This window comes from Aquila chrysaetos, chromosome 7 (genome assembly GCF_900496995.4).
Source record: "Aquila chrysaetos chrysaetos chromosome 7, bAquChr1.4, whole genome shotgun sequence".
Classification (NCBI taxonomy): domain Eukaryota; kingdom Metazoa; phylum Chordata; class Aves; order Accipitriformes; family Accipitridae; genus Aquila; species Aquila chrysaetos.
Window position 1 is genome coordinate 38176838 of NC_044010.1, and position 15544 is coordinate 38192381.

The following is a 15544-nucleotide window of genomic DNA, read 5'->3' on the forward strand; positions in this document are numbered from 1 at the left end:
GGGAGGTTTGCAGAATCCCTTAACCTCTTGAACTTTCCCATGTCATCCTATGAACTCTGAATCTATGGCACTGTTCAAATCAGGAAATGTTTAAAAATGAAAAGCCAAAACCCTAAGCTGCTAGATTTTGTATACAAAACATCTGTGGTTCTTGCAGTTTAACAATCATCTTTGTCATGGTAACAGAAGCAGGCTATTGTTAGCGCTCATCTTTATATGAAGTAGCATATGATTTCAGTAGTTTGTTTTCTTGTTATTTCAGCTTTACGACAAAATAAACACAAAATCTTCACCACAAATCAGGAATCCCCCAAGTGATGCTGTACAGAGAGCCAAAGAGGTAATGGCTTTAAAATACATTTTTTACTTTGAAAGTTTGATTGCATTTAAAGTGGAACGTTTTTTTCTTCATTAAGATACTGGTATGTATTCTGGTTCATAATCTGAATTATTTCTGGAATTCTACCATTGCTTACTTAAGTTACAGAACAAGTTGCATAACCTTGCAAAATTCCATTATGTCTGTAAGGATTATATATTACTCAGTTTCATCGTTAAACCTCTCCTGCAACAATAGTGGTATTAAAAGCAATACTCCTGTTGGGTAAATGCAGTATCTTTCATGTTCAGTTTCTTTATCTGCAGCAGAAGTTTCACATTTATATGACTTAGTCACAAAAAAAGATATATTTCTAGGTATCAGCTTTTTAAATTGAAAAACGAAGTTTATCATAGGTAGTTCTAAGAAGAGCAGACCTAGAAATGCAATGAAGGTGGCCCACTAAGGTGAAAGATAAATAGACACAGATGTTCTTAATTCTTATACCTGACAGATAGTATTGTATTTGTTTGTTTATTGCAAGTAGTAAAAAAAAAAATAGTTGTATTATCTATTATCAGTATAAATAAGTACAATTGTTGGGGGTAATGTCATAGGAAAACACTGTTTATAGTGCTATTAAAATAGAAGGAACAGGAAGACTTTAAAACACTATTTAATAACTGAAGTCATACGGATAGACATCCTGAAGTCCTATTCTGCAAAATTTTCTGGCAGTTAATCCTGGGAGGTGCTTCCAGAACCAAAATACTCTGCTTTTGTTGTCCAAGTAGTTACATGTGAAAATAAAGGTGTAAGTATCAGGTTGCAGGCAACTGAGTTAAAGCTTATTTACTCCTTCCTCCTTCCCCCAATGATAAGCTGAAATATGACTCTGATTTTATAAAATCTGGAGCTTGGAGGTAGGGTAGCAGATGGACCACCTACACTTGATGTCTTTGACAATTTAATTTGTGGAGAGAAGGTTTTATGAGTATTTTTAATTCTGCTTTTAAACTGATTGTTTTAATAAATTGAGACCATGTGTGAAAGTAGCAATTGGTGGTGGTGACGTGTGTCACCTATTAGCACTTCATTTCTGTCTCCATATATTTAGCTGTTGGAGGAATGCTGTCAATTGAAAAAAGAGCAACTGTTTCCTTCAAATTTCTGCTTCAATCTCTCAGAAAGAAAATTGAAATGAGGTATTAAATTCTCTTGAGGGGGTGGGGAGGGCACATTCTCCTAAGCCCTTCCCTATCAAAAAATATTCTTTTGTATAATTACTTGGAGGTATTCTGGCAGACCAGTGAGGGTTTTCATTTGTTAGATTAATAGCTTTATTTAAAAGAAAGTTACTATGGGCATTTCTCCTGCTTATTTTGCAGGTATTGGAAGAAATTTCATGTTACCCAGAGAACAATGATGCAAAGGAGCTAAAGCGTATTTTAACACAACCTCATTTCATGGTAAGCACATGCTACTCTTGTTGGTTTGGGGCGGGGCGGGTAATATTCTTTGTATTAGAAAACTTAAGTTCAGTAAGTTCTACCTAAAATCTGCAAGTGATGAAACTGCATACAATACAATAGGCCTATTAATAAATATTTCTAATGCGCTGATCTGGCAAAATAATTACTATTACTACTACTATTGGTCCCCATTACTGTGCTGAAAACTGTCAACAGTTTGGAGTAATCTAATTATGGAGCAGTTTCGCTGTCTTTTTGAGGGGGCTGTGTTGCACATAGAAAGAAGAATGAATCCTTTTGGATGTCTGCAGGTAGAGCTGGGATCTTCCTTTTTCCCAAGGTCTTGTTAGGATAAAGGTGTGTGAATTCATTGCAGAATAAATGTTTATTTAACGTTATTTTACATTAAATCGATAGCTTGTACAGTCTAGTGAATTTGTGTTACATATCAACTCCTTCTGTGTCTGTTTCACAAACCTGATTTGTGGGCAGTAATTGTCCTAAGTTCAGGGATGTGACTGCTTAATAGCTTGGTTCAAGTTACTGAAGTCCAGTCTTTTGAAACTGCTTAAAGGATTTCTTTTGTTTATGCTGTGGATGAAGTTCCTAATTTCAGAAATAAAGGCATTTGCTTAAATTTGCTATACACTATTGTTGGTTTAAAATCGTGAATTTGACTTTCCCTAACACAAGGATTATATGCAGGGGGCTTTGTGGAATTGGCTTACCTGAAAGCTGAATTACTGTAAGTCTGAAGGATAAACCTAATTTCCAGGAAAGAGTGAGCTGAAACCAACCTCATATTCAGGTATAAGATGAAATCTGGATAGCTGCATGTCCCAGTGTGTTCTTTTGATGGCCACTGTAGCTTTGGGTGCATTTTTTTTTTCAGTACTTTAAATCAGATCAGGAGTGTGTTTTTGAAATGAATCTCCTGATTGTCCCCTTACAATGCTTTGGCTTGTATCATGTAAGGGTCTTGGAGCATGCAAACTAGACTCCTTTCAGGTAAAATTAAACTCGAAGATATACGCCAGAAGCCAGTGTAATCCAGCAGCTAATGGGCATTCAGTCCACAGGGCAAGATGGAAGCTGGTCAGCAGTAAAAACTCCTGCAATGCATTCAGTGTGTACATCAGGTCCTCACTAACCCAATGGTTTTACTTGTTGATTCATTCCTATTTCATTGCACTAATTGCTAATGCAGACATTGGCTTTTTATGTTGTACTCAGCAACACACTGATATGTCATTGCCTGGAGATGATACCTATCCTGAAGTCTGTAACAAATCTGGTTCAATGTTTAACAGGAATACTTGCTTGAAATAGAGCAGAAAACAAGGTGGAATGGTACTCAGCCATATTGTAAGAAAGATTTAAAAAAAAAAAAAAAAAACCAAGAACAATACTGTCTGGCACTCAGTCTGACAGCTCATTTGATTTACCGTTTTTGCATAATTACCACACAGTATTGCAAAAACATTAGGCACTGTGAAGAAAGAGCATTTTTAAAGTATATTTTCAGAGTAGGCATCAATAAAAATGATTGTGGCAGATAAAAATTTCATGTATCAAGTCAAGCAACAGGAAAAGTGAGTTGGAAATCATCTTTTACAGGTATTTATTTCCACCTGATATCCTCATAAATTTAAAACCATCTGTCAGAATTCTTTTGCTGCAATTCTATAAAAAGTATTTTTTTTTATAAAGAATAAGCTGCAATTCCTTAACAAATATTTTTGATGAGGAGTAATTTCAGTAAGTTAGTCTATGGCATCCCAAGCTAATTTGCTAGTTGATGGAGTCCCATCCCTTCTCCCCATGTTTCATCCTCTCCCTTGCAGTTGTTCTGAGGTTCATCTGACACTGCACTTCGGTATTGCACTGTGCTAAACTAGTAGAAAACTGCTTCAACAAAACCGTTATCCATTTAGCAAAAAGAATTGGGGACAACTGGAATGCTGCCAGACCCAGAATGAGCAAGGGGATAGAAATACGCAATCCGGGTTAGGGAGGAATGGCACGAACATGTAAAGCAGCAGTTAAATCAGCATATGTTGCTGTGGAACCATACCTTTAGGGTGCAGATAGCAAAGAGTCTTCAGATGTCAGAGGCAATCTCATCCTCTCCCATCATTCCTACTCCTGCTCCCAGATACACCTTTTGTAAGGTAGCAGACCTTACAAAGTTATTCTTATATATGTGGCATTCTGCCAGACTTTCCTTCAGAGGCAAAGCCTTTAAAATAGATACTATTAGGAAAGGAAATAACTGTATAAAACGATATTGTCAGCCTACACTCAATGTGTTTACCAAACATTGTCCAGAGCAATACTCTGGTTAGTAAGTTGCTGAGCTCTGATGCACTGAGACTGAAGCAATAAAGTGTAATAAGTAGGATCATGTGCTTTAACACCTGTATGATAACAGAGTATTTTACCATTATTTCTATTATTACCTAATGTGTATGCCTAATCGGAAGACAATGGAGTATAATCTGTCTCGTTTACTTAAACACAGTGTTAGTGGCTCAGACTATGTATAGGCCTTTACAGAACCAAAGCCAATAAAGTATGTGTTTGTAAGTACTCTTACTGGCACTGAGATCTTCAAGTTCAAAGTTTTTTGTTTTTAGTTTTGTTTTACCCTTGCTTGCCTTATGGGTACAGGAATAAATTATTAATTTAGTCTGTACATGCTTAATATTTTAATTTAAAGAAACGTGTAAATTTTACATAAAGGTCTTTCAGCAGACAGTTAATTTAAGAATTCTTTAAAGATTGTCAAGTACCTCATTTGTTATGTACAAATTTCAAGGAGCTTTTATTCTATTACACAACTTTGAGTAGTTTTTCAAATGTGCAGGTATTATCTGTAAAAGGTTCTATTATATATGTTTAGTATGTGGCAGGAATTGAAACATTTGCTGTACTAGGAGACTTTTACTTAATTACATATTGAAGTTTCATCTATCATCATGTGCCTTCCTACGCTGTTCTTTGTAGACAATGATACTGAGATATAGTAGAAAGCAGTTGTTCTCACTAAACTTATTTTCAGCAGGATTATCATTTTCTGCAAAGGAAAAAAAAACGGGGGGGGGGGGGATCTAAATTATCAAAATTAACAGAAATGCATGAAAACAAGTATCTTTAAGTAAAGTCCAATAGCAGCCTTTATATTAAATGTTTTCAATGTTTAAATTGAGCTTGCTGTACTTGAATATCTGGTGTTTCTGAATCTGTGTTAATTTTTGTTAACACATTCAGAAGTCGTCTAGTATAATTATGAACCTTTAAAAATGTTCAGATTACCATATTTTAACCTCCTACAAGGTGTATATTATTGCTGAAAATACAGTGTAAAGCAAGGCAGGTATTTGATGTGAAACAAATGTAAGGCCCTGAATTAAATAAGAAATGTAATATTAAAGCGTGGAGAGTATAACAGATGCAGGCAGGTGCATGAAGTTGAGTAAGTAGCTTTGAGCAGATTGAGCTGAAGGAAGCACAGAAGATCATCCTACTCTGTTAAAGAGTGCTTGTGTGCACAGCCAAGACCATGCTCACTCCTAGAATGGATGGGTTTTGTAACAGCCAGAGCTAAGGCATGATTGCACATGGCTGCTCTTCTCTTATCTGGGACAACTGCAAACAGTTTTCAGATACTAAAATGAGAATTAAACTAAATCTCTAAACCTAAGAGTTTGAGCTTAGTGGTTGACAAAATAAGACGAAAAACAGAAAATGCAGATACAGGTCAGTATTTAACTAAAAACAGTATTTGTGTAGGTGGGCTTGAAACACTGGAAAAACAGGAGGGAATGTGGATAGAGCATTGCTAATTTAGGGAATTCCGTTCCATCATTGTAATGCTGAATTCCCAACTATAGTTCAAAACTGATTTGAGGAAAGGGAACTTAAACTGTTTATGGAGCTGTCTTTTATAACATAGTACACTTTAGAAGTGCTACCTTGGGAACAAATTCAGGATTTTGTAGAGGCCATAAAAATCCCCTTGTAGGGATTTTTTTTATCACTTTTTTTCAGTTTAAGTTCTGCTTAAACATTTTAATTGAAGACTAAGACGTTGCAGAGTCAGATTTCTCTGCCAAAAAAAATTCTAGGTGGTCACTCTCAAGCCTTGCAGGATTGATGGATTTTGCAAGTTAAGAGCTATGAGCCTTAAAATGAAAATTAACAAGATGTTAACTATAATATAGATTGACCTAACTGTGGTGGTGGCTGATGTCTCTACTATTGCAGAGATATTGTAAGAACTAGGCTTGATTTATCAATCCTTATCTGAAAGACCCGTCCATTTGGGTATAGAGGCAAGATCTATCTCTGGTCCTTGATGAGTTAGTATAGCAGTACAATTAGCACGTTCACATATAAATTGTATTTAGCGTTTTGACAGAAGCAAGCTAGTTATAATATACTCCTTATTAAAAGTTGAATGCAAATGTGAAATGGATGTGATATGGGGCTTTTAACAATATCCTGGAGGACAGTGGAATGTCATACCATAAAAAAGCCTGGTACTATTGAATACTGCTTTGCAAATGTTTACACTTTGTCCAACTTATGTCTCGTAGTACTATGTTATACTTTTTACAGTTATACAGGCTTCAAGTCTTTGCCCTAGCTTAGAGTTCTTAATAAGTTGTTCTGCTTATCAAAGATATTTAAATACATTTAATCAATTATGTGTTGTACCATTCTTTGCATCAAGAAACAGAATAAAACTGATGAATTAGTATTTGAGCAGTTTGTTGGTTTAGACTGTAATTTTTATCACGCATTTTGAACTCAGTGTGGTTGTGCTGGGTCTGTGCTCTGGGGGAAGGGGAGAATATCGAAGTGGTGATGCTAGTAAACAACAAATAACAGTATTTCATTCTTTCAGTCAATACCGATCCACAGTCAGTCTTTATTAGAATGAAATACCATGGGATCCGAATACCTTTCCATTTTACTAGGATAATTATTAAAGAATAGTTTGCTCAGAAAGATAGCTTCCTAATTCTGTGTCTAGGCACATAAATAAAGATGGCTTAATTCTGACACCTTGCAGGTGTCAAGAAGACAGGGGAGAGGGAAGCAGCATCATTCTCATTGAGGTATCTACAGTGGAAAATCAGGTTTACTCATGTAGATTTTAAAGGCTAGGTATGTGTGTATGCATTTGCAGTCTGCTGAAGTTTACCTTAGAATCCTTTAGGGGAAAAGTTTCTGTATAGAAAGTGAAGTACAAATAACTTGGATTTCCTTTAGTTTCTGAAAAGCTTAAAAAATACTTAAAGGAATGAGGGGGGGGGGGGCATCAGAGATGATGGAAGTCTGATATTTTGTTGCTATAATCTCCCCTAGGCCTTACTTCAAACTCATGATGTAGTGGCACATGAAGTTTACAGTGATGAAGCGCTGAGAGTTACACCTCCTCCCACCTCTCCATACTTAAACGGAGATTCTCCAGAAAGCGCCAACGGCGACATGGACATGGAGAATGTAACACGAGTTCGACTGGTGCAGTTCCAGAAGAACACAGATGAACCAATGGTATGGAGGGAACCTCAGTATTTTTCTTGACTCTGTACTGGTAGAGACCAGTATTATAATGATTTTAATGCCAGGTTCTGCACTTTGAAGTAGGGCTGCCAGTATAATTGGAATAGTTCAGCAGCCATTGTAGATACTTATCCTCCTGTGCACATCCTTAACTTAAAATGCTATGTGTGCATTCGTGCTACTGCTGTACCACTAGAGCTTTTTTTGTTTAAAAATGACCTTGTAGCATTTATAGCAGATTAGGCTTTAAACCAAGCTGGACGCTTTGCACTTCAATACAAAATTATATTTTTAATAAACCAGAATCTTGTATGCTCATATATTAAAGTATTACATCTTCACTTATAAATAGTATCTATTTTCATTGCTCGTATTTAAGTGAGTGACAAAGTTTTTATTTTAACCTTAAAATTTATACTCTACCTTCAAGCTTTTAGGAGAAGTGACTGTTCTTAACCACTCAAGAATCACATTGCTTAATGTTTTATTTTAAAAATATAAACATTTCCTTTTTCTAGGGAATCACTTTAAAAATGAATGAGCTGAACCATTGCATTGTGGCAAGAATTATGCATGGAGGAATGATTCACCGGCAAGGTAATCATGTGTCATAAATAGTTTTGTCGTCAAACACAATTATTTAGACCATTTTGTACAAACTGTGTAACGGTACATACTCCTCATTTTGATTGCTACTATTCCATAGTAGTGTACCTCTGTATTTGGATGAAGTCCTGTTAACTGCCTTTGTTACCTTCCAGTTGCAGATGTCTGCCAGTGTTTTGAGATGAGAGCCCGCGATATTTCATTTAAGCCTTAATTAGGGTAATGGGAGCATAGCTCAGTAAGAGATTGAAATGCCAATAATTTCTGGAGCAGTACTTATTTAAGCCACTGTTTCAAAAAGAAAATCCTTAGACTAGTTACAGTACTTTTCCTTGCAAAAAGGAAAGAGCTTTGTTCAACAAAAAAATTAAATTTCTCCATGTATTTTCACACAATTCTTGAGGATCTTTGTACTTTTGAAGTTGAGGGTCATAAAAATCATTTTTTAAATAAATATATTTCTTGTGCCTAGAACTTGAATTTTTATTTTCAGTTTTCACTACTACAGCAAACCCTGCAAACATGCATCTTTTATCTCCAGTCTACTCCTTTTTTCCATTTTGTGTGTCCAGATCAGGTGTCAAAAAATAGCTGGGCTTTGTCCTACTTCAAACAGATGAACTTCCCTGCTAGGTTGTTAGCTGCAAGTTGGGATTGCACCCTTAAAAGGATTACTTTAGTTTTTCCAGTTTGCCATCTTTTTCTTTTGATGAGCACAAAAATTTTCATCATTTGTCAGACCAAAGTTCCTTCTAGCCTAATGTTCTATTTCAAAGGAAGCTAGGAACAGGTAATTAGGAAGACAAAACATAAAACAGGGAAAGGGTACAGTGATCTTTCCCTGATATATTCACTTTATCTCCTCAATATGGTCAAACCTGTCAAGAAGCAGGAAAGATAGAACTTTTCATACAAGCAAAGACGCAGTTCATACAGACTTTATGTTCCTTTAGAGGACCCTCTGAATTGAAATTTATTTGGCTTCTAAAAGTGAATTTAAAAGGAGGTTGCCCTAAGATTCACAGGAAGAAGGTTTTCTTCCAGCCGTACATAGGTAGTGGTGATCCTCTGCAGACTATTGTTTCACGTGAGTGTGCCACAATGGGGGTAATAAAACTTTTAAAACCTGTTAAAACTTCATCTAACTAAGGTAGCTCTTCTGCACATACGTTTAGTTTGAAAATGAACTATACTTCAGTGTTTTTGTAGTACTGTTTGGGGGGTGGGGTTTAATGTTTCTAATTTTGTTAGTGCTCTAGATGCCTCCTAGCTTCACTGCTTCATTCAACATATCTGTATTTAAAATATTTTTACTGAATAGAACAACGCGAATGTAAGTTAACAGTGACCTCGAGCACAACATGTCTTTGAATCCTATTGACAGGGTCTGTGGCTTTTATTTGATTCGGGGTGGGAATATGTTGTTGTTTCTGCTGTCTCCTCTTGCTATATGGAAAACTGCCAGGCAATAACAGCAATGACTAGATAACAGATCTACTGGGAGGGTTACAGGAAATGTGTAATTTCAGGTCTAGCAATATTAAGTAGAAACTGCACAATTCCCAATCACGAAATAGAAGCTGCTGTGAAGTCTGCCTCCTGTCTCTATGCCAGCTCTATCTAGTCCTGCTGATTATAGTTGTCCTTACTCAAAAGGTGGGGGAGTTGAAGTGGGAAGATAGGCTTGTAAAGATGCTATTTACTTGCACCTTCCAGAGGACTCAGCTCAATGAAAATGAAACACCAGTTTCAGTCATTAAAAATTGTCCTTTTGTTGACTTGTCTGCTTTTTTAGGATAAGTAAATGAATGGTATCTTAGATCTCAGGCTTTTAATTATGTCTTGGCTTTCCCCTTTGTGTCTGTGCCTTAACTTATCTCAGTTGTCCATTCACTTTTTACCTGTGGATTCTGTTTAGACTACTCATACTGTAAATACTATTTTCAGAGGATCTGCATATAGCCTGAGTTCTCAGCAGCTCTCAGTATCTTAACCCATGGGGTTTTTGCTGCTGACTGATTTTGGGGCATACACGCTTAAAGGTGAATTCATTCTTAAGATGCATTTAAGAAGAGGGACCAATACGGCATTTAAAAATATTTCCAAAGAAGAGAGAGGACTTATTGGCAGCTCATTTAACTTCACCAGAAAAACAGCAGTTGTACATTGTCTGTGCTACATTGTTGAAGTGACTTAATGTAAAACTCACACCAATTTTTGAAACACTGATACGCCGATAAGTTTTATTCAGTTCTAACAAAATGTATGTGATGACTTGGTGAAAATATGATTTTACGTTTACAGCCTTTCACTTTCCAAGCTACAGGATTTTCTTTTAGCTACAAAACATGTTTCCGAATAGGGACTCCAAGAATTTGTTCTGTCTTCTTCCTAATAGGGTAGGATTTCTCATACTTCTGTGCAGAGCAAGAGCACACACTTCCTAAAACTGTCATCGCTCTGCCTTGCAAAGACAAAGAAGGAGATAATTTACTCCAGAAATACATCAATTCTTTGTTATTACAGATGTGTTACACATCAATAAGTCATGAATAGCTTAAGTTCTAAATAAACACTGCACTGTCAATAGAAAAGGAAGCAAAAGCAACCAAAATTAGATGCTTAAGCTTAGGTATCATGGGAGCTACAAATAGCACGGAAGACTCATTATTCAAAGATGTCGAGAATACTCTTTTCCAACAAGAATATTTAGAAAGATTTAAAAGTTTCTACAAATAATAAAAGCCTCTTCCCTCAGATTGAAAATGTCTTCCTGTGGTTTATCAGTGCATCCACCCCTCAAAAGAGAATGACCATCTACTGCTAAATGTCCATGCTTTATTCTCATCTTTTATGTGTACTGCTCCATTCCAGGCATGAACAGAAAAATATTCACTTCTGTCAGAGTAACAGAAATGGGAATTTCTCCAGAAGAGGGGATTTTATTTAAGTGCACTATTGAAATGATTTGATACAGGGATATTACTGAGTCTGATTCTCATTCTAATATTTAATTCCATCAGATTTATATTTTGAATAATGCCAAAGAATCTTTATACTATTCCAGGTCATATGCTCTTTCTGATTCAGTATTATTGTTTAATAACAGTTACACTCCAAACACAATTTAATCTTGGCATGATACAGTGAACACAGAGCCTCATTTTTTTTAGAATTTTTTTTTTTTAAGAATTGGGTATTGTATGCCTTCCTGAGAAAGTCTGCCAAAACTGAACTTTCAAAGTGTTTCACTAGAGATTCAGTCATTAATATTCTAGATGTGAACTAGATTAATTTGAAATTCAGATGCAGGACTGTTGCATTCACATTCAGTAAACTATTAATTGTGATAATTTTTCCACTGAAGTGTGGAAGAAGAACTGCGATGAGTCCTCTTTTGTAATTTCACTGTCAGCAGATCAGCTTCTGTAGAATTGTTTGGAGCATTTAATGTAGCTGAAGGACTTACTCTTGAGAGTACTGAAAGTTTGCGTAAACTTTGGGCTCTCTCCTGTAGCAATGCCAAGTGAGCTTCAGTTTCACAGAAGAGAGCCCAAAGGGACTCATAGCAACAGAGCTGTTCAGGATTCTTCTCCTTGGTTCAGTCTGTGCTTGTGTTTAGCAGGCACACAGTTTGATTTTCCTACGTTTGTCCAGCTGAAAGTTTTGCTTGCATGGTATTCTTTGGAAAAACTGACTATTTTGGTTCAGGAAAAGAATGTTAAGGATTTTCCAGGATTCTAGTTGATTGACTTTTTTCAGGTAATTTTCCATACATGTGTTTTAGTTTAGCAAATGTTTGACAGTTGCTAGTTTTCTAAGTAAGATTAATTATATTAGGTACAGTAATTGTATTAGGTACAGTATTTTGAAAAGGATACTTGCACAAATTATTTAAATCATATAGCAGAAAGAAGTATATGTGAAATAAATGGTCTTGTCATATTTCATTATACATGAAAAACATCTTCTGACTAATAATAAACCATGGAAGTTTTTTTGGAGAACTGCTAGAGAATTAGGTGGGCTTAAGCTACTCAAGTCAGAAATTATCATCTAAAAAGAGCCTCCTAGGTTGCTTCTAATCCTGAAGATAATTAATTAATTTGCTGCCTCCTCCCTGTTGAGCTTTTGTAGTCTCAGAGCCGTGTTGCAGCATGCCATTCCCATCCCAGCTTCAGCAGGTCAGTTTTTGACTTGCCTAAGCTAAGTAGATAATTTGGTTCATCATCTGACATTGTAGGTAGTCACACCAATCATTACATTCAAGCTGAAGTCAAGTGTATATACAGAAAATGCATACTGTAACTATAGCAAATCAAAATCAGAGAAATGAAAAAATACGGCAGTCTGACAGATAAAATTAAGACTGTGTCCAGAAGCCAAACTGCATTAAGTAGTCATCTGATAAAATACTGCTTGAATATCTCTGTTGAATGTTTCCAGCTGACTAGTTGCAGGTGACTTTCTTTTCAATGTGTGGGTTTTTTGCAGTGTCCTTGTACGGGACTGATGTTTTCCCCATCTACTTTATAGGGTGCCCAGGAGTCTCATGCTGGTGTATTGACTGCACTCTGAAAGACAGATTTGTGATCTTTGGTAGCTAATACATAGCTACCGAAGTCCTTTTCTGAATCTAGCCAAAAAAATGATTTTAATGTTGTTTCATATTTGTGCCTTTGTATGAATATTAGTACTGTCTTAAAATTATCTCAATTTGTAAAAACATGTTTGAGGTGATTGTGTATTTTGTTAAATCCACAGGTACGCTACATGTAGGGGATGAAATCCGAGAAATAAATGGAATCAGTGTGGCAAATCAAACTGTAGAACAGCTACAAAAAATGCTTGTAAGTGCATGAAATCTTTTTCATGTTCTTTATAAAAGTGCCTGTCTTATTTTGACAACTTTTGTGTAATTGCATTGTGACTTCCCCTTTTTCTTCTATTCTTGATAGCCTACATGTGCAAGTAACACAAAGTCTTCCTGTGTTCAGCTGTTAAAGCCTTCTACAGGCTCTCCCCTGTTTTTTAGTACTGGCTTTTTTGCACCTTATACCCAGGAATGGTAAAAGGCACCTCCAGGTGTCATTTTATTTATTCCATTTAGTCCCACAGAAAAGATCATTGACACCCAGCCATTCCTGACAGATGTATGTCTGAGCAGCTCTTAAAAAAACTTGAGTAATGGAGGTTCCCCAAACTCTCCAGGCAGTTGACTTTAGTGTGTAACTCTTCTATGCTTTAGAAAGTTTTTTCTAATGTCTGACTTTCCTTTGTTGAAATGCAGGAGTTTCTTCTCTTGTCTGTAGTGGACATAACAGAAAAAATACCACTTTCCTCCTGTTACTCATCCCAAGTTAGTCTATAAAGATCATGCCCTTATTTTAAATCTTCAGTCTACACCAAGTGTAGTCACTGAGTATACTGTGAGAGAAAAGAAACTTTTCTTGACTGTTGGTATAATTGCTACACAAATACAAAGACAATAAATCATAGAACCATTCAGGTTGGAAGTAACATCAGGAGGTCTCCAGTCCAGTCTCCTGCACAAAGCAGGGTCAATGTTGAATGCAGCCCAGGTTGCTCAGGGCTTTGTCTGGTTAAGCCTTGAAAATATCCAAGGGCAGAGATTTGACAAGACAGGCGCCTCTTTGGGCAACCTGTTCCAATACTTAATTATCATCATAGGGAAAAATGTGTTCCTTAAATGTATCTGTGAATATGCTTTTGCTATTTTAACATGTATGATGAAAGGGAAGAAAATGCCACTTTAGTAGCAAAGAGTCTGTGGATCACAAGAATATAGCTACAAAGAAAAGACTGATATGGAAGAAACCTACACATCTCTGAATCTCTCACCTTAAAATACAGCTGTAGGTTCTAGGCATTCGAAAACTGGTCAGGCGAACAAACTGATCATATATGTTTATATTTTAGATTAATGAGAGATGATTTAAATGTTTGTTTATAAGTGAAATGACAAATTAGCTGTAGCATTTTAGCTTTTCTGAATATTTACTTTAGGAAAGCATACAGCTGCTCTCAAGCTATGATGCGTTCCTTTCAAGCATTAGTGATTTGGAGGTTTTATCTTCAGTGTCATAGTCTTTAAAGAAGTGCTTCTCTTTTTCCAGAGGGAAATGCGTGGAAGTATTACCTTTAAGATTGTGCCAAGTTATCGCACGCAATCTTCATCCTGTGAGGTAATGAATTTAATGAACTGTCCCATTTCTTCCTCAGTCCTGTAACTAACTGCCTGCTGATGGCTGAATGTTACTGCTTTCTGGGAAATTGTTTCTGCCTGTCCTGTTAGATCACGCACACCAATTTTACAACAAAGATAACGGAACATGAGTAGGTCCCACCTACCTACTCAGCCCTGCCTTCATATTCATCTCATCAGCACCTTAACTAACTCTTTACAGCCTATTAAAAAAAAAAAAAAAATAGGAAAGGGGATCCTCAACTTCTGCATTTAGGAAGCCCCTTTAAAAAAAATTACAATTTAAACGCATTCTCCAGGAAGTCTATTAAAGTTCCTAAGCTGAGGAACAATCATCCTTTTTTTAGGCATGAAACATTATTTTACTGCTTTGGGCTGTTAAGGGTTAATTGAAGAATCTGTTTCTGTATAACCCTGTTGAGGTAAATTTGTGATGGTTGTCTGTAACAGTTACATGTGGCTTAATATTATGTTTCCATGAAAAAATGGTATTTGTCATTACAGAAGAAAAACAGATTTGGAGTTAGTTCCTGTGGAACTAGAAACTTGGTATTATGGTTTTTGCACAGTAATGTTTAATTCCCTTCTGCTCACAAAATTATGTTCCAGACTGCAACTGAAGGGAATTAAATTCTAGAAAATGGCTACTGAGAGATACTGTTCCAATTTAAGCATACAGATGGCATATGCACTATGTAGATGATGCCAGTCTTTCTGTGCCACATGCTTAACTGCGCAAACAGTTCCCAAATTAGAATTCCAAGGGTGAAATCACAATCCCTGTTGAAGTCAAGCACCTTATCTTAATTAGAGCTGTGATTTCACCCTAATTGTTTTTGTGTCTCAGCAGATGCTAGAACACACAGAAACTGCTATTGTGATTGTCAAAACAATCTGTTTGCAAGAAAAAAATTACTGCTTTTTGGTTGCCTTCTGTAGTTCTAATAGAAGTCAACAAGAACTAAAAGGTTTTAGAGGTAGCAGGTTTGACAAATTTTCACCTATGAGGCCAATTTTCTTAAAAGGTATAAATATGAAAGCAAAAGTTCTTTATGAAATGCAAAGGCTTTAAAAAAAAAAACCTCAGACAGAAATTCTAGAGTGTGCTGACAAATTTATGTACTGACTTCTGTGCTGTAAACAGCAGTAATAATAAAAGACATCTCACTTTCCAATATTAAAATACAGAAACTGGTGAAATTATAGACCTGCTGAGAAGATGATTATTTGAAAAAAATAATTCAGCATACAGCTTTAAATTAATACTATTAGGTGTCATTTTAGTAGTAGCAGGTCGTCTCTTTTCCTTAGCTTTGTGCCCTTAGGTTCTTCTTGACTATTTATTTCACA

The 15544-nt window shown here is 36.1% G+C and overlaps 1 protein-coding gene across 23 annotated transcripts in view; it reads left to right on the forward strand.

The window, feature by feature from the left end:
- Window positions 1-15544, forward strand: part of CASK (calcium/calmodulin dependent serine protein kinase) — a 243228-nt gene that overhangs the window by 197940 nt on the left and 29744 nt on the right. For all 23 annotated transcript variants that reach the window (XM_030019535.2, XM_030019539.2, XM_030019537.2 and 20 more), the window contains 6 exons: window positions 263-340; window positions 1708-1788; window positions 7165-7353; window positions 7881-7959; window positions 12733-12818; window positions 14106-14174. In XM_030019535.2, coding sequence (XP_029875395.1) covers window positions 263-340; window positions 1708-1788; window positions 7165-7353; window positions 7881-7959; window positions 12733-12818; window positions 14106-14174 — 582 coding nt within the window. The remainder of the gene's footprint in view (window positions 1-262; window positions 341-1707; window positions 1789-7164; window positions 7354-7880; window positions 7960-12732; window positions 12819-14105; window positions 14175-15544) is intronic.